This window comes from Pyricularia oryzae, chromosome 3 (genome assembly GCF_000002495.2).
Source record: "Pyricularia oryzae 70-15 chromosome 3, whole genome shotgun sequence".
Taxonomy (NCBI): domain Eukaryota; kingdom Fungi; phylum Ascomycota; class Sordariomycetes; order Magnaporthales; family Pyriculariaceae; genus Pyricularia; species Pyricularia oryzae.
This window is the reverse complement of record NC_017849.1, coordinates 4,648,057-4,672,472: the sequence shown is the minus strand read 5'-3', so window position 1 is coordinate 4,672,472 and position 24,416 is coordinate 4,648,057. Positions and strand designations below refer to the sequence as shown.

Genomic DNA, 24,416 nt, shown 5'->3' with positions numbered 1-24,416 from the left:
TCAGTTGCTTTGGCTGTATCGAAAACCGACCTGCTGTATATTCCAGTGGGTATCGTGTCGTAAGTATGCTATTAGGGATGGACTGGATTGGAAATGCAAGGTCTATTAATTGCATGGGTTAAACAAGCAGCTATCTTCAACATCAAGCAGTCCCCCTGATTTAAACCTCTGTTCTGTCTCCCCCCTGCATTCGCCTCCCTCGCGATGAAAGATTTGGCAAAAGCTCTCTCAACTCGATTGTCCATGGAATCAGCCCCCTTCCTGTATTCCCAGCATCTTTCGGTAGCGTCAGTCGGTTATACCCTCCCCACAGCAGAGGCGACAGCAAGGTCACGGGGATGGTGACGGCCCAATACATCCAAAACTTGTTCGAGACCAAAAGCTCGCCGGTCCCCGACTCGAGCTCAAAAAATGGCATACTGAAAATGGCACAAATCAGCGTGGCGGGCAAAAAGGCAAACGTAACAAACGCAACTGTCTTGACGGCCAACCCGTCGGTTCTGGTGGCTCTTCCAATCTCCACAGCCAACAGGGCATTTTCTTGCGCAATGTTGTTGAACGCAAGCCCAATCTCGTTCTGCAGTCGCTCCTTGTTGGCCTGGGCGCGGAGGCTGAAGCTGCGCAAAACGTGCCGCTGGAACAGCAGCCGGTCTCTGGCTGCTTCCCCGCCCAAAGTGGCGGCTACTTGCTGAAAGGACCCCCTTGCGGCATGCGCGTGCTGCGACGACGAGGTGCTAAACTCGAGCAGCTCGTCCATGCTGATGCAGGCCAGCTCCAGGGTCTCGCAGATGTGGATCGAGTGGCGGGCGAGGTCGTGCAGGAGACGAAAGTTGGGTCTTGTACTATTTTCGGTCTGATCCTGTTCAGTTTGGCGGACATAGCCGCGCAACGCCCAGATGGACTCGTGCTGCACGTCGATGAAGTCGTGGAGGATTTGGCTGTGGACCCAGAAGTGGTCGTGCTGCTGGTTGAAATCCGGCATGGCCTTGTTGAGGCGAGCACAGATCTTTGTCTCGACCTTGGGCAAGGGGTCAAACACCAACAAGACCATTTGCTTTGTAGACGGGAGCCACCTCGTGAATAGGTTGAACTTGAGCCATTTGTATTCCAACTTGGTTTCAGGTGTGTATGGCGATATCTCCTTGGCGAGGAAACGAGACCAGGTATCTGAGAAATATTTAGCAAGTGACTTGTAGTTTGGCACACAGAAAAAAAAACACAAAAAAAAAAGACAAGAAGACTTACTGATGCCGTTGCTGGACCCCGTGTTGTCGTATGTTGTCTCAAAACCAAAATACCCGTTGGCCTCGCGATAGTGGCCCTCCCACCACATTTCTGGCATTTCGAAAGCGGCGGTCAACTGCTTTTTGCATTGGGATTTACAGTCGCGGATCAGATTCGCCGACGCAACACTAATGCAAAGTTAGTCGTGTTCCTGCAGAATGGGAGCTAACAAACAACCCGACTTACATCAGAAGGAAGCTATAGTCGACCGAAACTTTGGGTGGACCCCCATCCTCCGTGGTTAATAGTTGATCAATTCTCAACTCTCTTTTTGTATCGCAGACTCCTAAGGATGGAGCAAGGTTAGCACATGGTGTTGAAATTGCATATACCGTATTATGAGGTACGAAATGTTTAAACCAACCCCGAGACCACCTTGTCATATCCAGACAATGGTTGCATACTTCTTCTTTCGCCCTCGCCATCGTTGTGGATTTCAGGCGTAGTCTCTTTGCTTGCGAGCTGCGTAGGTATGTGGATACTTGGCAATGTAATAGACAAGAACTTCCAAGTGTCAAGCGTCGTTTGGGTTCGGTAGTACAAAGAGCTGACCCCAAACACTCTGCCGATCCACCGTACCGAGATCTTTAATACGGAGACACAGACACTATCTAGTTCTAGTTCTAGAACCAAGAATTGAGGCTCTGAGAAAACATTTATCCTCTTTTGTGTTGCCCTCTGAGGCTCCTTGGCTCCCTCCGGCCTGCCCCTCAGCAGGGCCCGCTCGTAAGCGCTAAAGGGGGGTAGGGGTAGCAATTGGAATGGCAGCCTGCACAAGTTCAGCCAATTAACAAGAGTGTAACCAATCCATACGACCAATAGTCTTGCCGTGGCCACTTTGCCAGCTCCTGCATGCTTTTGAGATGCATGTATTATACGCACCTTGCACGATATGGACTCAGCCCCTTTTTTCTACACTGAGCTCCAGCCGGGTCTCATATTGGACCTAAAGGATCCAAGAAAAAAAACGTTGGGAGCTGAGGATTGTACACAGCATATACCATCCCTGCAATCACGGCACGCGGCAGTGAACTGCCACCACTACCCGGGGAAGACTGCAGTTTTCCATTTGCGGGATTATCGCAGCCGTTGAAAGTCGGCTGTCCAACGTTGCAGATTCCGACAACAGCTGGTTCTAGTCTAGACCAAGCTAAAAAGAAAAACCAAAAAAAGAAGAAAGATGACAACTCAGCCCTCCCGCCCCAAAAGGCGACAAGACATTGAAATCGCGCTAGTATGCGCACTCCCCATCGAATATGACGCCATCTGCCTCAGCCTCGACAAGATCTGGGACGACGATGACCACGGCAGCCAAGCACACAGCGGGGGAGGCGAGCACCAGAACAAGTACACGACGGGCGTGGTGGGCCGCCACAACGTCGTGCTGGCCCTGTCGTCGGGCACGGGCAAGCTGGCCATGAACAGCCTGACCAGCGACCTGACGGCGCGCTTCGTGGGGATCAAGCTGCTGGTGCTGGCGGGGATCTGCGCCGGCGTGCCCAGCGCCGAGAACGACATGCTGCTCGGCGACGTCGTCATCAGCAGGACGCTCGTGCAGTACGACTTTGGCAAGCACGTCCCCGGCGGGTTCGACAGCACCGTCTCGGTGAATGAGAACCCGCACCCGTCGGTCCGCGCCATGGTGGTGGCTTTTCAGACGGAGCGGGAGCGGGACAGGCTGGTCGACCGCGCGACCGAGTACCTGGAGGAAATCCAGGCCAGGGCTGGCAGCAAGAGGCGCAGGGTCGACTACTCCAGGCCCCCCGCCGCGACGGACAGGCTGTTCAGCGCTGCCTACCTGCACCGCCACCGCGGGGCGGACCTGGTCTGCGGCTGCACCGAGGCCAACGTCTGCACCTCGGCGGTGACGCCGACGTGCGACGAGCTCGGCTGCGACACCACCCAGCTGATGCGGCGCCCGCGGCTCGACCGCGTCGTCGCGGGCGAGGAGCCGGCGGAGCTGGACGTGTTTGTGGGGCGGTTCGGGAGCGGCGACGCGGTGGTGCGGTCGGGCGAGTACCGCGACAGGATGGTGCGGGAGCACGGCGTGGTGGCCATCGAGATGGAGGGCGCGGGGCCCTGGGACGGGGCGCCGTGCGTCGTGGTCAAGGGCGTCTGCGACTTTGCAGACAGCCACAAGAGCAAGAGGTGGCAGCGGTACGCGGCGGCGACCTCGGCGGCGGTGACCAAGGCGATACTGCAGGGGTGGGTTGGGGGTGGTGGCGGGGGTGAGGAAAACAACAGTGGCCTGGGGGAGCCTGGTGGGTTGCCTGCTGTTCCTTGGCTGGCCAAAACACCCGGGGCGGTCTATAATACGGGAAATATGTTTGCGCACAACACTTATAACGGAGATAATGTATTTAATTTTAGCAAGTAGATTTATAACCGACTTTCATTATGAGGTTCTACATGGATTGGGGGTATATTGCCGACAGAAACAATGAAAAACTAAAACTCCCGTAGAGCGACTGCTCAGAACTGCACCTTCCTAGCGTATCCCTTCAACCCCTCCCTCTCGGCAAATAAGACAGCAGGCCACTCCACAGCCCGCCCTTTCCTCCCTCCACCACCGCCACCGCCATCTTTTCAGGCTGCCTCCCATTGTCAAACTTGTCCAAAATGTCCAGCAGGTCACTCGGATCCTCCCCAGCCGCCTCACAGACCATCTTGGCCAGCTCACCAGGCGTATTCCCATTGCAATCCCTCAGCTCGAGCAGGTCCGAAAGCCCAGACGACGGGGCGGCGTCCAGAATGGCCTGAAGCTTCTTCCTCCGCACCCTGCAGGCCACGCGGGGGTTGCCGACTGCCGTGTGCAGCGCCGTCCAGCCTTTGCAGTCGCCCTCGTGATCTCGCCGCTGTCTCAGGAGCTGGTGCGCCTTGTCGTCGCCTTGGCGGAGGAGCAGCTCCACGAGCCACATCTTGCCGCCGGTGCCGATGGCCAGGTGCAGAGGATACTCGTAGGTCATGCAGGGCGAGAGTGCCGCTGAGTCTGCGCCCTTGTCGAGAAGGAACTTGACGATTTCTTCGGGTTTTGTTCTTATATAGTTGCAGGCCATGTACAGCAGCGTCTTGCCGGCATATGCTCTGTCGATGTCTCCCTCTTGGAAATACTCCTCGATCAAATACTGCGCCGTCGATACCCAGGTACCCATGAGAGCCCAGGACACGGCAGCATACAGCTTCTCTTTCTTCTCCACACAAGCAGTCCTACAACCGTTGCAGGTCGCCAAATGTTGCCTGAGCAACCCCGTGCAGCCAAACGCAGCCAGCACGACCAGTAAATCGTCACCGTGCTCCTCGAGGCGCCCGCCCTTGATGGCCGACGCCAGCACAGACGAGCCCGACTCTGCGGCGACCTTGAGCCGGTGCATGAGGAGCTTGAGGACCTGCGATGTCTTTTTTGCGCTGCACCTGCGCAGGAAAAACGCGGGCGGCTTGCCGTGCGGGGCAAACATGCCGTCTGCCGCCTGGGCGTGGTAGGCCCAGAATTCACCCGCGTAGTTGAGGAAGCTGGCTTCTCCGACGCTGACGGCCTCGAATTCGCAGTCCTCCAGTGCTCGTGTGCAGTGCGTAAACATTGTCCAGTGGCAGTCGACTTCCGATCTGGCGAGGCCGGTGCGCAGTGACATGAGGCCTTGGTCGCCGAGGAGGAACGAGTTGACGGTGGAGTGAATGAATTGCACTTGTTCATGGCTGGGACCCTTGGGATCAAGGAGCTCTTGCTCTTGGAAAAACTCGCCCGAGAGGGTTTCTTTTACCATTGTCCCGATGATGCCGTAGGACTGATGGCGTAGATATTTTCTCATGGCCTCGGTGCTGAGCTTGATGGTTTTGTTCCCTTTGCCAACGCCGTCCATATACTCTAGTACGTGACCCAGCTCATCGGTGGTCAGGCTTCTGCATGCTGCAAGGACTAGCTGGATGAGATTGACGGCCTCGGCCGCCTTTCCACTCTCGGCCGAGTCGATATCCAGCAGGATCCTTCGGTACGTGTGGTGGAAACTCAGCGACGACACATCGCCCCTTTGGTGCTGCTCAAACACCGCCTGCCACGTCGCAGAATTCAGCGTCCCGTCGTTCAAGACGGCCAGAAAACTCTCGACGGCGCTCGAGGCCCAGCCGAAGCCGTTTCCGCACTGGTCGAACCATCGAAAGTGAAACATTCGCATCTTGTATTCCGTTTCTGCGTTGTCCCCGCGCGCGATGTCCAGCTTCCTCCACAGAAAATCTCTGACCAGCTCCGTCGTGTGGCTGTCAATGTCAATCTCCCGCGTCGGTGGCTCGTCTTGGCCAATGTGTGGAAGATGTCTGCGGGAGATGCACACACGGAGGTCGACTCTTGCCGCCAGTGCAGCGTCGAGCAGGTTCCGGATGAATCTTAGGACTGTTTTCAAGCCGGAATCTTGGGAACCTGTATCCGAACATTCGTTTACAGCATCGATAAAAATACAGAACCGCATAGGATCCGGCTTGGCAGCATCCCCATTGTTGAGAATGATACTTTTGATCATCTCTTGCAGATGGCTGCTTGCAAAAAAGTCCTCTTTGCGCTGCTCGTCGGTCGCTTGGTCCCATCGCTTCAAATCCTTTAGCAGTTTATCCGACACTAGGGATGAATGAAGAAGCTGGCCCAGCAGGGATGCGAACAATGAATTGCTGGTTCTCCTCCATTCTTGGTCATCGGCCGGATTCTCGGGCGAGTTGTTGAAGAAATATTTCAGTACCGTGACGGGGACCTTGTTTTCTTGAGGTGTTTTGGCGGCTTCTACTGCGACCTTCATCAAGACGGACTTGCCAACTCCAGGTTTGCCTTTGAGTGTTAAAAGGGCGCTGCCGACGGTATCAGGAACGCAGCTGCTCCAGCTGGAGAAGGTCTCGTTGCGGTCGAGCCAGCTAGACACGTCTTTGACTGAGATGTCCTTGAACCGTATGCCTACCCGTATAGGATTGAGATAATTCCGAATTTCTACGGAGTAGGGTGGATGGTCAGTTTAGCAGTGACAATCGCCACCTTCAGCGACCGTCTCAGTAGCTGTATGGTACACTACATACGCTCTAAAATCTCTTCCTTGCTTTTTTGCAACGGCTACAGGACGCAGTTTTTCCATATTAGAGCGGGAGGCTGGCATTACGGTCTGAGTATACTGAGGCTTACTTCTAAAGTTTCACGTCTCTTGTTAATATTACAAAGATTTTTTGTTCCCACGCTACCGCTGTGGATAAAACTAACTAACCTTTGGTGCCAAAGAAATTATTAGTGACATGGCCCTTGAACACGTTGTTGTGCCATAAATTGTAGTGGCCTTCGACAGTAGCCGGCGCGATTATTTCCATGTTGGCTTGATAGATCTTGTCTGTGGTTGAAACGCCACTACAGTTATTGATCTGCTACAATAGAATTTTCGGAGTGGTTGTTTCTGCTGTAGATGAACGTAGGGTGAGATGCGGAAGGTGAGGTGCTAATAGGCAGCCGTGTGTGCTGAGGGCTTTCTATCAGAGACTGGAACCAGGGGTTGTCAGCCTATTTCCGAGCATGACAAAAATACGTCCGTTGGGGCTGGCTCCCTCAAACATAGCACTGTAGGTACTCATTTTGATACCAATACCAATCAACCCTGATGATCGACCAGGAGAGAAATAACAAAAGGTCTCCGTCCTTACCTCAATGCTTACCGGCTCCTCCCGCACCATTCCGGATTTGGCAAGCGCATTGCCAGCGGGATCAATTGTCTGTTTGGGAGACTGCTTACCTGCATGCAATTCTCCATTCTCGGTGCCGAACGAGCAGACAGCCCCATACCCACCTTGACGACTTTTTACGATCTCTTGCCGCCAATTGGGGCCTGCACAAGATCCAGCGGGGAAACAGTGGGATTTTGGGGATTTGCATAGCCCCCCCTGTTGAACAGCTTGAAAGCCTTCGGTGCCGTGAGGTTATCTCTGTCCCCGAGAATCTATACCCTGGTTGTCTCACCCATCAATTACTTCCTACAGGAAAATGATGATTGGAGGCTTTAGAGATCTCATGCCAAGTCAGCTGAGCGATGCCAAATTTGACCCTTGTTTCTACTGCAGATACCCCTAGGCACCCAAGATTGCCTCGTGAGGGTAGGCCCGACTGGTCCCTTTTGCGATGGGAAAGATCGTCTTGGATTATGTTTTTTTTTTCTTTTTTTTTACCAGGCCATCTCCGGAGCCACACGTTAATTGTTGGATTAATAAAAATACAAAATGCGTATATACCACCGTTCTCATTGTACTCTGGCATTTGCGCTACACAGGTGTCCCTCACGCATTGTCAACATAGATTAGGACGTTTGTATTTGGTGCCTGCAGATTTGGTAGCATCAGCAAATCTTTCTCATCACCATGCAACAAACCAGCCTTCACTTTCAGCTTTTGCTGCTGGCCCTCCTCCTCCTCTGCCACTCGTCACCGGCACTGGGTCAAGTGGGAGCATGCACCCTGAAAACCATCAACGACAACACGTGCAACCAAAAGACCCGTTGGCAAAAGTACCTTTGCCTCGTCGACAAGTACCGGCTGGGCAGCCTGGTCCCCTGCATAGAAAAAGACGAGACCGAAAAGGACGAAGACAGCAACAAGCTCTGCCAGGACGGCTTCGACATCTTCCCCACGGGCGGCGACGACTACTCCCTGAGCGAGCAGTACCAAGCCGGGCTCGTGCGGCAGGAGCGCGGCGACGACTTTTGCTACGACCACAAGCGTGTCCTGATGGCCGGCGTGCGGTTCCGGTACGGGGCGCTGAGGAACCCCGTCGTGGGCTCCATCCGCGCCTGCCCCTACTCGAGCGAGGAGCAGCTGTGGGAGTGCCTGTGCGACCAGCAGGTCACCCTGGCCGGCGTCGTCAAGCTCGAGGCGGACTTTAAGAGCCTGTCGCGCTGCTTCGGCGGCGGCCAGTGTCTGGCCACCGCAAAGGTCGACAATCTCATGTGCCCCGGCTGGGTCAGGCCCAAGACGCAGCCGCCGCAGCGCGCGCCCGTCAACAGCTTTGTGCAGCTCTACGACAATGCGACCCTGGCGAAGCGGGAACCCCGCAGGGTACCAGTGCAGGTCAGTTTTCCTTGTCTCGCCAAGGGGTTAGTTCATCCGTCAAGGGGGCTAACAATGTTTCCTTCCGAGCAGAGACTGGACAGTCTGATCGGCGTGTGGTGGGACGCCAACGCCATCCCCTGGCCGTGCTACTTTGACAAGGCCAACGACAAGATCTGCGACATGGGCCCCAGCCAGCTCTTCTACAAGGACGAGCCCCTGCCCGGCGGGCTGATGCGCAGGTGCTTCGTCCACCCGCTCAAGCCGCAGAGGTGGTGCCGGACGTTCAAGAACCCGAACCCTTCGCCGACGACCACGTCGGGGCCGTCGACGACGAGCAGGGGTTTGGCTACTTTTACCTTTACCACCACCTTTACCGAGAACGAGGTCCCTATGATCACGGTGGATGCGACGCAGGTGGTCAGGGCGCCCGAGGAGGTCATCACCGCGACGTCTTCGGCGGCCGAGGCGACGTCGACAGAGTCTGGAGCTGCCGTGGGTCGACCGCCACCGACGGCTGTGGTGTTGGTGTCGCTGGTGTTTTGTATGGTGTTGTCGATATGACAGATGGGTGAATTATTGAAGCTTGACCTGCGTTGAACTTTTAGAATTGTTTCTAATAAAAACGATATAGATACCAAGTCTTGATCGCATATTGATAAATGAAGTTGCATGCACGCTAGTTTGGACAACCCCCTGATTTGACATTTGATGCTTTGTTCGGCAAGTGGCCACTAAACTTGTAGTACACACCTACCCCTGAACGTACCGGCGAGGATTGCCTTTTTTTTTTTTTTTTTTCTTGAACAAATTGAAATTCCCTAGTTTGGGGGACAACAATATGTGAATTGCCTGATGAGGTGCTATTACTAGGGACAAGGACGAGGTAGGTACTTAATGGGGCTTTCACGTTTACGTGCAGGTGCAGGGCAAATTCGAGAATTTTTCCATTCTAGGCCGACGAGTAAGTTGGCTCAGGGGTAGGTGTGTATAATTCAACCGCAGTCCCCCTGCGCTCGCGACAAAGGACAAAAGCTCTCCCCTCCACTGGTTCATCTAATATATAGTATAATCATTCGCCCGGCGGACTAATTTTTCCTTTTTTTTTCTTCCTTTTTTTTCTTCCTTTTTTTTCTATCAAAGCTCGCATGGAATTTAATTATATTTCCGCGCCTGGTAGCCGGCGTTTTCCATGTCACCATTCGCTAGGGAACCGCTTCACATCTCATGAGGGCCCCCCAAGGGCGTTTTTTTTTTCTATTTTGGGATCTCTTGCCCTTAAAATAAGGTACGCAGGAGTCGGACACGCCGAGGACACGAACTCGACTCTAAAAGTTTAAACACATGCCGGGAAAATTATCCAAAAAAGAAATTCATGCTCGTTACGACTCTTCTCTTCTCAACCAGGCGAAAGTGGCTTTTTGACGCCGAGGGCAAATGAGGCACTATCTGGATGTAGGAGTAGGAGAAGCGCAATATTAATAGAAACGAAAGAATAAAGGAAATGAAGTACTCGGGGGGTTCGACTCTGTTGACCCCCTGTCAGACAGGGGTTCCCTAAAATCTGGATCGCCACTAAATATTGGATCATTGTATTTTGTATGTAATTTGTGTGCAAAAAGAGTCTGCACTTTTTTAGTAATTCAGGTTGTTATATATTTGGGAAATGACCATGACTTGGAAAATCTCTCTGATATAACGCATGCAAGAGTGCAAAGTTGGAGAGAAAAAAAAAGATATTAACCTGAATTACTAAAAAATGCAGACTCTCTTTTTGCAAAATAAATATAATGCTAATGATATTGTGCAATATCTTTTTCTGTAAAAACTTACAATTTGCTATATATACTATTTAGAAACTTTTTGATACCATCTCAAAAAAAAAAAAACAATTAGAAATGCGGGCGGGCAATTAAAGTCCAAAATCTTCGATTTTATTTATAAAATAAGGTAACCCAACATTTAATGGCGATCCAGATTTTAGGGACCCCCTGTCTGACAGGGGGTCAACAGAGTCGGAAACCCCAAGTAACGCTCGCCGTCAGGGACATGGATGTGACTCAAAGTTAACACGTGCCTGTCTGTCAACAGCTCAGTCTCAAAACACAGTTTCCCATTTTGGTACATCTAAACTCCAAGGCTGAAAGCTCAAAGCTCAGATGGCAGATTGAAACAACTCTAACCATACCCAACTTTTGAAAAGTGCAAGCTGTTGCGAAACAAAAGCCAGAGAAAAAAAAAAAAAAAAGAAAGAAAGAAAGAGCAGGAAAGTAACAGCCGGAAAGGAGATGACGCGATACCACAACCCAAAAGACACAATGGAAAAAGGACAGGAACAAAACACAAGAGAAAAATACGGGGCCGATCTGTAACAAAAAAAAAAAAAAAAAAACCGGAAAAGGAAACAGAGCCCTGAAAAATCCCGTAGACAGAAACGAAGAATCCAAAGATCAAAACTTGCGCGTAAGAAACCCGTTTGTTGTCAGTCTGTTAAAAGTGTCTTTACTGAGAAGCGCAACAGTCATCAATCAGCCTTGAAATCGTCCTTCTTGTTCTCCTTCTTCACCTCCTCAGTAGAAGCATAGGCGGGACGCCTTTCGCCCGAGAGGGTCCTGCTCAGCGGCGGCCAGTTGTTCGCAAAGACGGGAGGTTTCGGCCCACTCAATTGCTCCAGCGAGACAAACCCGTGGGGCTGGCCGCCGCTGCTCTGCTTGCCATTCTGGTTGACGCTGCGCTTGCCGTGGCCAGAGGAACGAGTGCTCCCGGGCGTCGAGGGCTTCGGCGATCCCGTCTGGGAGCCAAATTCGCCACTGAGCAGCGGCTTGAGCGATTGGTACTGGCTCTTAGACCGCAGCAGCTGGCGGCGGTCGTCGTCGTCGTCGCTGCAGGCGCCGTCGCTGTCATTGCCGCTGTCATTGTCGCTGTCGCCGCCGCGCTTGGGCATGAGACGAGTGGAGTCGCACCTCCTGGGACCGCGGTGGCCCTTGGGGTCGTCGGTATCAGGGAAGGTCGGCCTGGGTGGTGGAGTGCTGGGAGACTCGCGGAAGCTGCGAGGCTTAACACGTCCAGAAATAATACGGCCGCGCGGGCGCCTGAACGACGATTCGTCGTCGTCGTCGGCATCAGGGAAGGTCGGCCTGGGTGGTGGAGTGCTGGAAGACTCGCGGTGGCCGTAGGCCTGGAGGGCTCCCGAACTCCCGGCGTTGTCCGGCACGCGAACGGCTGCGACGCCGGCTGCAAGGGTCAAGAGAAGGTACTTGGGATACATTTTCTTGTTGTTTTTGTTTTTCTTATTTTTTTGCAGAGACAAAGAATGAATTTAACGAAAGGAGTGAAGCCCAAAAAAAGCAAAAAGAAAAAAAAGAAAAAAAAAGACGAAGTCAAAGGAAGAAAAACTGGATGATTGGAGAGGATGGGTAAAAAAAAGAAAGCACAAGAACAACCACTCCATCTCGTCAGAACTCGACGCTATTTAATACTTTGACAATCCCACTCGGCGCCATAACCGCACCTTCCCAATCCGACCCGGCTGCAGCCTTAACCCATGCATGGCCCCTTCACTCGGATCGACCGACAGCTTCGAGGAAAATGCCGGTCCCTTACTCGCTCTCGGTCTCTCTCCCTCTCAACATCCGCGCATCACGACTTGGGATTTGTACGTTAAGCCATTATGCTATAACAATATCCACTTCAAGCAGGCCCTCTTTTGGAACGGCCTGAAAGCCTATGCAGGCAAAGAGAAATTGGGCATTACATAATTCACCCGCCTCTCACTACCACTATGCATACCTTAGGTGTCACATGTTGTTCACGTGGTAAACGTAGTAGCTCGACTAAACTCACAAATTGAAGCATGGTCCAGCAAGCGACTCATGTATAAGCGCGCATTGCCAATTCTGCCAATGGTGCGTGGAATATATTCATCCTACTTACACTGACTAGATCGAGACATGGACATCTGGGATATCATATTCCTGATATATCATACTTTGTCCTAGCCAAGAAATAAAAATCCCGCCCATGAGAATTTCCAGTGGATGCGAGGCGGCAAAGGGAATAACTACTCATGGTGTTTCTTAAAAAAGAATCATGGACACGCCATGGTCACTTTTTGTTCTCCTCGCATAGGCACCCCTGTCCAGAGCAGCTCAGGCTTCTCTCTTGCCATGCGTCTGTCTCTCACCTGTAAAGTCTGGGTCGGCTCGTCGATCCTCTTTAGTTATGTAGTTCGCCTCACAGTACCCTCGACCATACCTGGTAATTTCTTTGCAAGAAAAATTTAAACCCAAAAGTTCTTTCGGACATCTCGATCTAATACGAATTGGACCACCCAACCTATGCCTGTTATTGTTGTTATTGGTTTTTCTCTTTTTTTTTTTTTTCTTCGTCCCCTCTTTTTTTTCTTGTTCATTCTCTTCTCGCCTTATATCTTGTTATGCTAACACTGCAAAAACATCGGTCCTTGTTGTAAGCAACTCTCTTGCCACACTAGAGTCTTATTGGCAAAATCAAGGAATTTCCAGCAGAGAATATTCTAAATGGGCTGATTATAACCCATCTCCGCTTGCGGGTGTTTGGTCCATATGATCCGTTACTATACAGACAAAAGAGTCATTCTCGGTAAGGATCGCCCGTCCTGCAACTTGGAGAGGAATATTTTGCCCACTTGCAACGGCCGAGGTAGAAACTGCTTTTTACAGGCAAGGAGAGAGGAGAATGAGTCTCGGTTTCTCTAGTTAAGTTAGGTATCCTGAGTACCTAGCTTGTATCGCAGTCATTCACCGAGAGAAGATTTCTCGTTGACGGCTTGCATACGTAGGTATGAAGATCACCAAAATGTATGGGAACACAAGGTCATTGCTGGACCGCTTAGCCGTAAGAGAGCCCAGGAAGCCCAAGCCACTATTGTATAGTTCATTACAAAAATTTCATGTAAACAACCACATTAGGATTACGTTATTGTTCTAAATGAACTTTTTATTAAAGAGACAGTAAGCCGGGGATCAGATGTCTACCCATGCATGACTTGCAGTATGGAAAGTATAAGAGCTAATTGTTGCACGCATAACGAATGTCAATATCCCTTTGGGTGCCAAGCGAGATAATAACGCAGGCACGAGAATGTTCCAATGAGGAACCACTCCAAAATGAAAAAAAGACAAAAAAAATATCCCGACTACGCAATGAGATCAAAATCCGCTAGCGGATAATGTTCTATTCTTAGATTCGGCATACCTGTCCCTTGGAGGGAAACGTGTAACCTGAGAACTACGGGTTAAAGCTACCTTGGGTAAACAGCTACATTTATGTGTGACGTGTGCTTAATCGTTGTCCGGTTTTTGGGGACTGTATCTGTCCCCCAATTGGTTGTTGAAAGGAGAATAACGCACGGGCAGGCACCCGTAGAGCATTCGTCCAATGCCACCAACGTGCCAACGGCGCGGCTTCCAACTACCTAAATTCCCTAGGGGCACCGGGCCTGTCCGCCAGCCTCCGCGGCGCACGTGGCGCAGCGACAGCGCGTGCACGCCAAAATGCAGCCCCAAAAATAACCTGACTTGATTCGTCATGGCCTGGTCGTTTTCCTCCACTGCAAGTTGTAACGTGCAGCTTTTCAATTCAACGCGGGCTCAACAAAGAAACCCGTCAAATTATCCAGAGGCTGCAAACAAACAACGGGCCTGCCGTTTGCATGCAAGTGATGTTTTGGGCGATGAAAGAAAAATTTGCAGCCTCACGCATGAAATAAAGAGGTCTTTTTCTTTCTTTGATGAATATGCGTCTAATAAGGACCAACGGAATCTTGGGCCCGCCACGCCTTTTGAAGACGTTGTTGGCGGCTGAGCCCGCACTCGAAGAAACTAGCGACTAGGAGATCCTTCCTACCTCTTGATTGTCAGAACCACCAAAGTCAAAATCCCAGTAGCCTACCTCGGGTATTCAAAATGCCAGCGTCAAAAACAAATGCAGCCAACGAGCCCATGGTGACGGCTAGCACACCCATGCCGCCAGGGTACCGCTTCGTCTCCAAGGGCAACGTCTACATCACCAAGAACTGCCGCAAGAAGACGCAAGCGGCCGGCAAGACCGTCTATGTCGTGGTCGAATCTCTAAAGACCAAGCGCGTCAAGACGCTGGGCATCCGGGTCCCCACCGACATCTACAGCGAGGTGGCCGAGTCGGAGCGGCAGACGCGGACGGCGCGGGCCACCAACGTCCAGAAGCGCGACGACGCGGGGCTCCGCGCCTTTGAGCTGGAGCTGCGCCGGCTGTTCCCACAGGCCCCTGCAGATGCCGCCGAGACGGTCGCCCGACACGCGCTCGTCAAGCGCTCCCGGCGCGTCGGCAGGGCCGGCACCATGGACATGGACAAGAAGGTCAGGCTGGCCGTCACGGCGCACATCCGCCACCGCCACACCGACTACGACGCCATGCTCGCCCGCGGCGTGCCGAGGGAGGAGGCCAGGACCAAGGTCTGGGCGAGGATCGTCGAGGTCGCCGACGGCTGGGCCGGGCGGCCCGGCTCGCTCAAGAGTCACGCTGCCGCCGCCAGGAAGGAGAAGAAGCTCGCGCGGAGGAGGGGTGACGGCAGGGGATCGGGACGGTCGGGTTCAAGTCCAGCACCCGGGGGCGGCGGAGGATCGAAAAACGTGGCCAGGAAGACGAGGACCGCGGAGAAGATGAACAAAACCAACAACGGCAAACCTCTACCCGTGGCCAAGCCCCTCCCGGATCACGTTGGGAAGAACACAAAGCTCAAGCTTGCGCTGAGGCCGATCGGTGTGGCCAGGCGGAAACCACTCCCTCAGGTCAAAAGACATAACAACGCAAAGCAGCCCGCCGATCGTCCTGGCGGGACCGATGGCGACCCTTTTGTGATATCCGATGACGACTTCCCACATCCCGATGATGACTTTGACGGCGCTAGTGAGGAGGCGGATGATGACGACGACTTCTTTACCGAGTCGGATATATACGATTCGGAGGACTCGGACTACTACGACGAGGCTGATTGACTCGGATGGCAGCGCATATGATCCATTTTCTCGTGCGACAACTTTGGTTTTGTTTCTTTGGGTTGCTGCAGTCATTTGGGGTAAACTTGTACCGGCGCCTGACTGCCGCTTACCTGCCGCTTGCCCCGTGGAGATGATGGAGCTGCAAATTGTGCTTTTCTTCTTGTTGGCATGCACATAATCTTCGAGCAAGTAAGTATACGCGGGTAAGATTGTAATTGATTGAATATGTTTGTTTGCCAAGCTGGTTAGCATCATGTTCGACGTGGAACTAACGGAAAGGGTGGCAAAGGCGGTCTTTTCTTTTTCTTTTCTTTTTTTTTTTCTGTGTGTCAGTAGTGTCTTGTCGATTGTTTATTGTTTTTCCCCCTTTCACACAAATCCCGAGCAGATCCGGGCGGAGATGTCGAATAAATAATGTATTTCCATCCCATTTGAGCCAGTTCTGGCCAAGCAATGAGAAAAGATTGGGATGCACGGCAGAAGATCACTTGCTCGAAAAAGGAGAAAATAGCCTCTGCACATATGCAAGGATTTACACGTGGAGGGTGTTTGGGAATATCTTGCCACGTAATGCGTTGTTCGATACTACCTAACTTGGTGTAAAAAAACCTTGGGTAGGGGAGGTCAAAAGTCAATTCGAGGTGCAGCACTGTTCCTGACCTACGCAACGATAGGTAGGTACTTTGAATTCTTGAAATAGAAAATGTACCTGCTTACCTTACCTAGTTGGTATGTAGTTAATATCAACTGCAGCATTTGCAGCTTGCCTCGAGGCTCTGGCGGTAATTTTCGCTGGTCCTGGTTAAAGAATATCTGGGGTGCAGGTCTTGGATGCAACCAGAGCACAGTATAAGGACCGCGTGTTTGTGTCGTATTGTGAAGAGATGACGGGATTCTGGCAGCATTTGGCGCCTTGCGTTGCTGTGAAAGTTGGGCAGGATTTAGAGGGCTGCTGGTTCTTAGCACTGTGAGCACGCAGATTTGCGGGAAGATCCGCGGAGATGCCTTGTGGCAATAGAGGGGTTCGTGCCGGAAAAGCTGTGCCGCACCAATGGAGATGACAGGCCAGGGACCTTTTCGACGTTGAGCACCCTGTGGTTAAACAGTTTTAGTTTCGTAAAAGTGACGTTGTATTACGAAATCAAAACATGGGTTTGGAGCAGCAAGCAACCCAAACCTTGGGCCTCAATCCATTCCTTTTGACTTTATACCACCATTGATGCTACGAACAGTAGCACCGCCCACCAGAGATGAAAAACATTTCCACATAGAGAGAAAATGGGGGGTTTTTTTTTTGTTCTGTTTCATTTTTTATATTTTATCACGATCTTCAAAATTTTCTCCGAACTCCCGGGATGAGACAGTATTGGTGCCACGGAGCAGTACTGCAGAAAAGAAGAAGAAAAAAACGAGAAACGGCGACATGGTGCAACAAAACACGCATCCCTGGCGGCTGACGCGTGGTACTAGTAGTCAAACATCCAGAACTCTTTCTATACAAAACCCAAAAAAATGGCGAATGGCCCGGAGAAACATAAACAGACAATCCATGCGCTTTGTTGTTTTGCTGGCCTCCGCCCTCCGTGGAAGCTGACACTAGGGCAAACAGAACAAGCGCGACAGCCGAGCATACGTATTACAAGTGTAGACTGGCAGCAAATCTATCAAAATCTATCCTACAACCACTCTTTGTCATTTGATCATCCCAAGACCACCTTGGACAAGAAAATACGATGCCCAAATATAGGTGACTGAATATTTCAGAGACACCCCAACGCACCACGAACAAAACAAAGCAAAGAAAAAACACCGGCACCGTCCGTTGGCAGCTTGCGCACTATCACCCAGACACTAGACGGATCCCCAAGCTGGGGCCAAGCTGGGGCCAAGGGGAGGAGGCTGTGACGGCAAACTTGGGCAAAAAAAGTAGACCTGTCTCCGCGGGAACTTCCCTTGCTCTTCATCTGATGACGACTCGTATTATTGCCGCCCACTGGTTCGGATTTTTTTTTCTCTTCTATTTGTTGACTTTTGATCTCAAAATCTTTTATTAATTATCAGCCCTGCCGGCACATCAGCTCAAAGATCGAACTGGTTGTTCTTGATCGGAACGGTATAACTCTCCACAGCACTTTCAGCCCTTTTTGCAACCGGGACTTTCGAATAATTTTCCAAAAGACCGCACACACACACATACACGCACAAGGGCTACGGATTCTATAAGGATAATCGGGCCGAAACGAAATACTCTCTCCTCGAATAGTCTGATATTTTTATTATTGACCTGCTGTCAAGGTCATGGCTGAGCGCCGCCCTCCGCCACGCCCCCCGCGTGTACGGCTAGCGCCTGGTCCCGGAGAGTCTCAGCATCCATCGCCGCCGATTAATCTTCATGCTGACTTGGATTCTCGGTCGAGGAGTAGCTATGAGGATTCGTCCACTAACGAGGAGGAAGAGGATGAGCCGCCGAGATGGAGGAGGTCGTCGGAAAGGCAGCCGGTGGCGGCAGCAGGCGCCGTAGGGAGGACATCTCGCCGTACCTCTGCGGCGGAAAGCCGAGGTCAGACTACCACTCCCGGACCCGAGTCGGGATCCGGATCCGAATCCCGACCCGGACCTGGACCTGGACCTGAAACACCTTCACCAAAGCTATCGTGGTTCCGTAGCGCCATCAAAAACTTCACCTCGCAATGGTTCCTCGTGCCGCAGGGAGCCGGCATAACCTCGATAGTTCTTTACCAGTTTGAAGAGCGCTTCGACGGCCTCGACATCGTTTCGTACATATTTTGGGCCCTGACAATCATCTGCCTCATCACCTTCATCCTAATCTACACCCTCCGCGTGATCATGTTCCCACGGCACGTCGGGCGGCTGCTCGTAAGCAACGCGGGCGAGCTCGCGTGCATATCCAGCGCATCCATCTCCTTCACGTCGGTCAACCAGATGCTGTCCCTCGTGAACCCCAGCGGCGGTCCCAGGTGGGCCTCGGTGACGGCCGGGTTCTGGTGGTTCAACGTGAGCCTGGCCGTGGGCTCGACGCTCTTCATCCCCTACGCCTTTACGCGCATCCAGCACTCCCCGACCCCGGGCGTCGCCAAGCTCTCCCCCGCCACGCAGCTGCCCATGATCGCCGCCATCACGCTGGCGGCCGGCGGCGGCGTCGTGGCGTCGGGCACCGGACAGCCCGCCCACGCGCAGACGCCCATCATCTTTGTCTCGTACCTGTCGCTCGCCATGGCCCTGCCGCTCATCATGGCCTTTACCGCAATCTACCTCGTCCGCCTGCTCGACGGCTCCATGCCGGAGCGGAGCAAGGTCTACCAGGACATGATACTGGCCGGCCCCTGGGGTCAGGCCAGCTTTGCGATGCAGGTGCTCGGCCGCGCGCTGGTCAACAACGCGTCGGGCATCGCGGAGCAGATCGCCGGCGACGTGGTCACCGAGAGCTCCATCAGGATCCTGGGGTACACCAGCATGTTTATTGGCTTCTTCAGCTGGGGCCACGCGACATTTTGGTGGGCGTTTGCCATCTTGAGCGTGGTGCAGAGCCAGATCGAGGCCTGGGGCATGAGGAAGAGGAGGTGGCTGTCGGGTGACGACGAGGAGAAGGAGACGTATACGTTGGCAGTGTGGGCTTTGGTGTTTCCATGGGTGAGTACACCCTGCTTCTCTGGCATTTGCTGCCCTTACTTTTCGGAAAGACTTTCCGACTAACCACCATCGCTACATGCATTCAGGGAACATATACCAATGCCGCCATACAACTTGGAAAGATACTTGGGTCACCCGCCTTTAGAATCTTTTCCACAATCCTTACATTCTGCCTGTTTATAATTACACTTATCAACCTTGTATTCACCATATGGGGCCTATGGAACGGAAGCTTGTTGGGAACCAAACAAAAACCGAAACCATCCGGAGGGAGCAAGATGCCAGCGACGTACATATAAAAAAAAAGCACATACTTTTTTGCATGTATAATAATTCTTTTTTTTTTGCATACAGAATACAGAATCAAGGCATATAGACTTGCCCAATTCACCCTTGCTAAAGAGTCTAAAATAAATCTCCGAAAAGCCACCCGTGAAAGTTTTCTACTTCTACACCGCTGCTGATAGTGATGAAGTCACGATTTAGGAGGTACTCGGGGGAAAAAAAGAATCATGATAACAGGGTTTGCGGCACACGTTGCGCCTCATCTTAGATAAGGTTTCGGATTTGCATTACCGATCTCTCAACAGATGGTGAGATGTACATGATTGCATGTTGGCTTTTGCATGCATACTACATGGCAATCTCTTGTTTGACCGACCCCGGAGGCTTGAGATAAGAAACGGGAGATGATGTGCAAGATCTTCAAATGCACTTGACAAACCTTGTAAACATTAAGTCATTGGCTCTGCCGGAAAGGACCATCACTACGGCAAAAGATGAAACAGCGACGGGCAGTACTTTTTGTAACGAGTCTAGTGCGGGTGGCTCCAGGATTTTTTGAATCTGGCATATACTTTTTTTGGTGTCTGCACGTCCTGATTCGTTGTGAATTGCAGATTGTGCCCTGACTGTTGCAACTCGGTCTCTCTCCTGTTGAGAGGCTAACGACCCGTACCTAGCTCAGATACGCGGCCCTGGAGGTTAGGTATATACGTGCAAGTCCCTGATGTGCCTTGGTTAGTTGCTCTAGTCGCACGGGATAGTAGGCGAATTAAGGTATTACTTCGGCCAAGTTCCTGAAACGTTACCTTGATGCAAGGCATATAATCTCCCCTAGGGGGGAAAATGATACAAGATGGGAAGTTGAACAAGGTGAGGCAACCAAGGAGGTTGAACCTTGCGTGCATTAGGTAGGTAGGTAGGGCAACGGGCGTAGGCTGAGACTACTGCAAACTAAGTAAGATAGGTCGATCAAGGACGCTGTCCTGCCTGCCTGCTGTACTGTACTGTATACAAGTATCTCAACCCTAACCCGAGCCTGTACCTACCTACCTTACCTATTCATTCATGCCTGCCTAGGTATGCCCCACCTCAACCCACTTTTGCGATGCAAATGCCGAAAGCCGCTCCAGGACGACATCTCCACACATTGCAGGAAACCCGGTCAAAATTACCGACTCGCTGGCTGTATCGACGAGCAAAGATAGGCGCAAACAAAACAACCCCAGAATACCTACAAACAATCAACATCGATATCATCATAGCCGGCCGGCCAGACTATTCCAGGGCCACAAATTTTAGCCATTCAAGCCATCTGACACCTTTCTCAAACAGGAAGGTCTTGCGACCAAAACAGAGTTCATCGTAGCGAGGCCACCAGGCGCGTGTGCCCGCTCCCTTTTCTCAACGGTTCTGGCGCCGTCATTCGGAAGTCGACGAGCCGGCAGAGATACTTTGAGCCTTGCTGGAGATGGCATTGGACACCATATACGTGGTCCGCCACGGGGTACGTACCTTTGCCTTCAACTTTGCAACCCGGACGGAGAGAAGAAGATACCCCCCCTCCCCCCTTCAAGCCACCCCGCGCCCACAAGTGCAAGTGCGCTAGTCGGGCTGCATTTGTGCCACAAGGCAGGCAGTTGAGGAGCGCTGAGGAGCCCCAAGCCAGCATGCAGCCCTCCCTCCTTGGAACCGACGGGAAAATTCACAGCTTGATGGAGTTTGTCAGCATGTGGTAGGGTAGCTCCTCAACTCTCAGCCTCCCTTGTCTTGTATTTGTCGGTTTATTCTGGTCCGTCAAGATTCGAAAGTCAGGCTTCCCTAACTCGAACGCCCTCCCCCACACACCCGCTTTTGGCTCTCGCCCCCCGTCTCTAGTTCCGATCGAGTTGGTCCGTAGACCCCTCCACAGGAGAGTACTTTGCAAATATCCCGTCGCCTACTGGTATCGCCGTCGACCCTGCCCTTACGGCGTACGGTGTCGACCAGGGCAAGGAGCTGGGCCGTCATCTGTTGGACCACGTGCGACCCCCAATCGAGAGGGTCTACTCGAGTCCGTTCTACCGCTGTCTGCAGACCATAGAGCCGTTTGTCAGAAGTAAGCTCGAGGAGGGGACCCAGGAGGGCAAGGCCACTGTTGATGGTAAGCACAACGCCAGCGACCTAAACTCTGCAGCCGATCGAGTTGACGCAGCCCTAAATTCATCATCAACAGCGACAGCATCATCACCAGGAAGTTCCTCTGATGCCAAGGCGCTACCGCTAATCAAGATCCGCGCTGAACCTGGATTGGGCGAGTGGTTTGGCACGGCGCATTTTGACCACCCAGCTCCGGCCCCGGTGGAGGAGCTGTCAACCTTATTTCCTGATATACTAGACCAAGGCTATTCGCCTGCCTTAACTCCGACCAGCCGTGGAGAGTCTATAGAGCAGCTCCACGATAGGGTAGCTCTCGCCGTGCTCGAGGTGATCAAGCGCTGCGACGCAGAGGGCGTCCGTTCGGTCGTCCTGTGCACTCATGCCGCAGTCGTGATCGCGCTAGGCAGGGTCCTTACGGGACATATGCCCGCCGACATCACTGTTGATGATTTCCACGCTTACACCTGCGGCCTTAGCGCTTATCGAAGGCGACAACAGGCTGCCCCTGTTGCTGTAGATCAGCAGCCCTCCGTGTCGCCGGCGGCAGGGCCAGTTGCCTGGAGAGACGGGACTGGCGTTGGAGGTGGATGGGACTGTGAGCTGAACAGCGATTGCAGCTTCCTGACCGGAGGGAGCGAACGCGGATGGTGAGTCTTCATTGATTGCCCCCCTTTGGCCCCTGAGACTTTGTTATCGAACTGTACCCCTTGTCCAACCTCCCTTTTTTCAGTATCCCTTTTCATCGACCCCTCTGTCCCGAGTCAACATCACCTGACCCGAAGATCTGGAAGTGTCTTCCGAGACCATTCCCTTGTTTGTGCTAACAATTGTGTAGGAAATTCTCTGGAGATGAATCCTTTGGAGGAATCAACCAAAGCAATGTTGAAGCGGACAAGCGCACACCTCGTTTGTAGCACTTTACCATAACTTTTCTTTCCCGTCTTCTTGCGCTACGGCATAAACCGCGAGGGTGAGACACTCGGCTGCGGCAAGGAGATAATAGACTCTGTTGGCACGACTTTCGGCCTCAGCAGGACTCACCTTGAGCAAAACCCTGCGGCCCAATCTCGGGTTCCGTCCTTTTTCGTTTGACCTCGTGGCCGCCGAGGATCGGGTTTTTTGATACCTCAAGTCTGTCCCTATTTTCTCTCAGTTACATGTGTCCCTCGACATTCTTGGCATTTTGGGCTGAGTTATCCCTTGCAGAAACGCAGCAGTACGCCTCTTTTTTTTCACTTGACCAGGATCACACCATCTCCACCTCGACGAATGAACATGGCTCTGTCCAATACTGGCACCTTTCTATGTGCCGCCACAGGGTGCAGATCATTCGCAATTCGGTCGGGGAATTTTCCTTCAAAGCTTCTCCCCCCGCTGCCTGGCACATGATGACATAGCTATTAGATTGATTGTGGCCAGGAATTAGAAGCCGCCTCGTGGCGTGCCTTAATGCAATCATTATCGACATCTCGAGTGAGATGTACAAAAGTTTAACTCTCACATCTCCACTCTACCAAATTAGGACGCCTTGCTGGGATCGATACTAATTAATAAACATCTCAACACTTCTGTTTGTTTTGTTTTGTTTTGGTTTGTTTTGATTTACTCTTGACAGGTCTTTTGACTCGAGACTATTCCAGAGTTAAAAAGCAAACTGTCGTTACCGTCGGCTAGTGAGACTGGGGTTTCATTTGTATGAATACCAGGTTGTCTTCAACCCTGATACATATTATCTTGAGAAGCAACTACTGTACTATTTGTACTGGCTCTGGAGTTTAGGGTTTCGTCCTACGTTGCCAGGCAGAAAGGTAGGCAAGCAACCAAGCAGAGCCAAGCGCGCACCTGACTCCGAAACAACAGTTCCGATGAACCGTTCGTGACCCTACAGGGCCAAGAGAGCAAGCACGCAAAAGGGGAGGGGGGCTTGGCGTCGTGCAAAGTCTGCGATCGAAATTCGAAAAAAGAGTATACGGATGGGATTTTCGTTTCTTTCCCCATGATTTTGCCTCAACACATCACATACCTATACATACATGGACATGAGGTCAAATTCCCGCTAGGTGAATTAGCTTCATAGTCCGGGACGATCAACGGCACGTACGGACGTTGAACTTCTCGTGGCAACGGCCGCTCGACACCTCTCAAGACGCAATTGGGCGTGCCGCCGTCCAAAGTCAAAATTGGCAGCTCCTGCATCTGCTGTCGCGCCTGGCAGCAGTCAACCTTGCCCACTAGGCTGCTAAAATAAAAAGAGACAAGTGGTTCTTTTGCCGATGCAAGCGTGCAAGCTAGAGGATGTAGGTTTGGGCTAGTAGACGAGGACTGGGTTAAACTGACATCCCGCGATCGTACTAGCGACGGGCAAGGCTCCACGGGCCATTCCATTCGAAGGACTATTCGAAAGAATTTACCCGTTTTCAAAGGAGGCCATTGGCTACGGGTGGGGAAAAAAAGACAAATTGAAAGAGATCAGTTTGTTTTTTCGACACAAAGCACCTCGACGCTATTCTCCGTTAGTGGGCTCCAGGCCAAAGACGAGGCTGCCGAGTCTAGCCGTGTGCGCCACTACGGCAAGCCTCAGCGTGAGCCAAGAGGCGGCATGCCTGTCAGTCGAGCAACCTCTCCTCTGTGTTGCAGTCATGAGCTGCCCCTCGAACCGGGGCCAGCTCCGTATGCTTGTCCATGTTTTGGAACTTTTTTTTTCTGGCAAGCTGTCTGGGGGGGTTCACTGGTCAAACTGACAGGTGTGGGAGGGTGTGAGGGTAGTGATTGATTGGCCGTGAGTGAGATTGCCCAGATCAACATGGGGTTGCTTCTTGAGCCTGCAGACCAACTTGGTTGGACAGCTTGTCAAACCGTGACCTATCAAACAGGAGCTTTGAACAAAAAGGCAAGAAGAGTAACAAGCTAGAAAGACGAATGGGCACGCCCCCTCGGAGGAAGGGGGGGTGTAGAACTAGCTCATGGCGTTTTCTGCCCATTGGACGC

General features: G+C 52.2%; 10 protein-coding genes across 10 annotated transcripts; 6 read left to right on the top strand and 4 right to left on the bottom strand.

Annotated features, from left to right (window-relative positions):
• Positions 1 to 77: 77 nt before the first annotated feature.
• Positions 78 to 1,911, bottom strand: MGG_05123 (uncharacterized protein). The gene is made up of 4 exons (XM_003712603.1): positions 1,649 to 1,911; positions 1,471 to 1,570; positions 1,246 to 1,412; positions 78 to 1,167 (listed from the first exon to the last, which is right to left on the bottom strand). The coding sequence occupies exons 1-4, from the start codon at positions 1,707 to 1,709 to the stop codon at positions 161 to 163; spliced, it is 1,335 nt and encodes a 444-aa protein (XP_003712651.1). The 5' UTR covers positions 1,710 to 1,911; the 3' UTR covers positions 78 to 160.
• Positions 1,912 to 2,080: 169 nt separating this feature from the next.
• MGG_05122 (uncharacterized protein) lies at positions 2,081 to 3,686 on the top strand. The gene has a single exon (XM_003712602.1). It carries the CDS (start codon positions 2,465 to 2,467, stop codon positions 3,659 to 3,661), a length of 1,197 nt encoding a protein of 398 aa, XP_003712650.1. The 5' UTR covers positions 2,081 to 2,464; the 3' UTR covers positions 3,662 to 3,686.
• MGG_05121 (uncharacterized protein) lies at positions 3,670 to 6,618 on the bottom strand (the record flags this gene model as incomplete). The annotated part of the gene is made up of 2 exons (XM_003712601.1): positions 3,670 to 6,250; positions 6,519 to 6,618. 2 exons carry the CDS (start codon positions 6,616 to 6,618, stop codon positions 3,786 to 3,788), a joined length of 2,565 nt encoding a protein of 854 aa, XP_003712649.1. The 3' UTR covers positions 3,670 to 3,785.
• An 836-nt stretch (positions 6,619 to 7,454) lies between these two features.
• MGG_05120 (uncharacterized protein) lies at positions 7,455 to 8,978 on the top strand. The gene is made up of 2 exons (XM_003712600.1): positions 7,455 to 8,358; positions 8,431 to 8,978. Exons 1-2 carry the CDS (start codon positions 7,654 to 7,656, stop codon positions 8,899 to 8,901), a joined length of 1,176 nt encoding a protein of 391 aa, XP_003712648.1. The 5' UTR covers positions 7,455 to 7,653; the 3' UTR covers positions 8,902 to 8,978.
• A 1,883-nt stretch (positions 8,979 to 10,861) lies between these two features.
• Positions 10,862 to 11,605, bottom strand: MGG_05119 (uncharacterized protein; the record flags this gene model as incomplete). Its single annotated transcript, XM_003712599.1, has 1 exon — positions 10,862 to 11,605. One exon carries the CDS (start codon positions 11,603 to 11,605, stop codon positions 10,862 to 10,864), a length of 744 nt encoding a protein of 247 aa, XP_003712647.1.
• A 280-nt stretch (positions 11,606 to 11,885) lies between these two features.
• MGG_16874 (uncharacterized protein) lies at positions 11,886 to 12,346 on the top strand (the record flags this gene model as incomplete). The annotated part of the gene is made up of 2 exons (XM_003712598.1): positions 11,886 to 11,992; positions 12,280 to 12,346. The coding sequence occupies 2 exons, from the start codon at positions 11,886 to 11,888 to the stop codon at positions 12,344 to 12,346; spliced, it is 174 nt and encodes a 57-aa protein (XP_003712646.1).
• A 1,593-nt stretch (positions 12,347 to 13,939) lies between these two features.
• Positions 13,940 to 15,837, top strand: MGG_05118 (uncharacterized protein). The gene has a single exon (XM_003712597.1). The coding sequence runs from the start codon at positions 14,283 to 14,285 to the stop codon at positions 15,351 to 15,353; it is 1,071 nt and encodes a 356-aa protein (XP_003712645.1). The 5' UTR covers positions 13,940 to 14,282; the 3' UTR covers positions 15,354 to 15,837.
• A 143-nt stretch (positions 15,838 to 15,980) lies between these two features.
• MGG_16873 (uncharacterized protein) lies at positions 15,981 to 16,573 on the bottom strand (the record flags this gene model as incomplete). Its single annotated transcript, XM_003712596.1, has 3 exons — positions 15,981 to 16,016; positions 16,074 to 16,448; positions 16,568 to 16,573. 3 exons carry the CDS (start codon positions 16,571 to 16,573, stop codon positions 15,981 to 15,983), a joined length of 417 nt encoding a protein of 138 aa, XP_003712644.1.
• A 15-nt stretch (positions 16,574 to 16,588) lies between these two features.
• MGG_05116 (malic acid transporter) lies at positions 16,589 to 19,411 on the top strand. Its single transcript, XM_003712595.1, has 2 exons — positions 16,589 to 19,007; positions 19,094 to 19,411. Exons 1-2 carry the CDS (start codon positions 17,655 to 17,657, stop codon positions 19,304 to 19,306), a joined length of 1,566 nt encoding a protein of 521 aa, XP_003712643.1. The 5' UTR covers positions 16,589 to 17,654; the 3' UTR covers positions 19,307 to 19,411.
• Positions 19,412 to 20,433: 1,022 nt separating this feature from the next.
• MGG_05115 (phosphoglycerate mutase) lies at positions 20,434 to 22,964 on the top strand. The gene is made up of 4 exons (XM_003712594.1): positions 20,434 to 20,796; positions 21,168 to 21,432; positions 21,505 to 22,075; positions 22,264 to 22,964. Exons 1-4 carry the CDS (start codon positions 20,761 to 20,763, stop codon positions 22,340 to 22,342), a joined length of 951 nt encoding a protein of 316 aa, XP_003712642.1. The 5' UTR covers positions 20,434 to 20,760; the 3' UTR covers positions 22,343 to 22,964.
• Positions 22,965 to 24,416: the final 1,452 nt, after the last annotated feature.

Bases quoted from the DNA above. Each gene is read 5' to 3' on its own strand.
- MGG_05116 (XM_003712595.1), top strand. From the start codon at position 17,655: ATGGCTGAGCGCCGCCCTCCGCCACGCCCCCCGCGTGTACGGCTAGCG. The intron at 19,008-19,093 runs GTGAGTACACCC...ACATGCATTCAG, and splicing joins GGGCTTTGGTGTTTCCATGG to GGAACATATACCAATGCCGC.
- MGG_05120 (XM_003712600.1), top strand. From the start codon at position 7,654: ATGCAACAAACCAGCCTTCACTTTCAGCTTTTGCTGCTGGCCCTCCTC. The intron at 8,359-8,430 runs GTCAGTTTTCCT...CCTTCCGAGCAG, and splicing joins CCCGCAGGGTACCAGTGCAG to AGACTGGACAGTCTGATCGG.
- MGG_05115 (XM_003712594.1), top strand. From the start codon at position 20,761: ATGGCATTGGACACCATATACGTGGTCCGCCACGGG. The intron at 21,433-21,504 runs GTAAGCACAACG...CATCATCAACAG, and splicing joins GGGCAAGGCCACTGTTGATG to CGACAGCATCATCACCAGGA. The intron at 22,076-22,263 runs GTGAGTCTTCAT...ACAATTGTGTAG, and splicing joins GGAGGGAGCGAACGCGGATG to GAAATTCTCTGGAGATGAAT.
- MGG_05118 (XM_003712597.1), top strand. From the start codon at position 14,283: ATGCCAGCGTCAAAAACAAATGCAGCCAACGAGCCCATGGTGACGGCT.
- MGG_05122 (XM_003712602.1), top strand. From the start codon at position 2,465: ATGACAACTCAGCCCTCCCGCCCCAAAAGGCGACAAGACATTGAAATC.
- MGG_05123 (XM_003712603.1), bottom strand. From the start codon at position 1,709: ATGGCGAGGGCGAAAGAAGAAGTATGCAACCATTGTCTGGATATGACA. The intron at 1,571-1,648 runs GTTGGTTTAAAC...CTCCATCCTTAG, and splicing joins TATGACAAGGTGGTCTCGGG to GAGTCTGCGATACAAAAAGA. The intron at 1,413-1,470 runs GTAAGTCGGGTT...ACTTTGCATTAG, and splicing joins GACTATAGCTTCCTTCTGAT to TGTTGCGTCGGCGAATCTGA.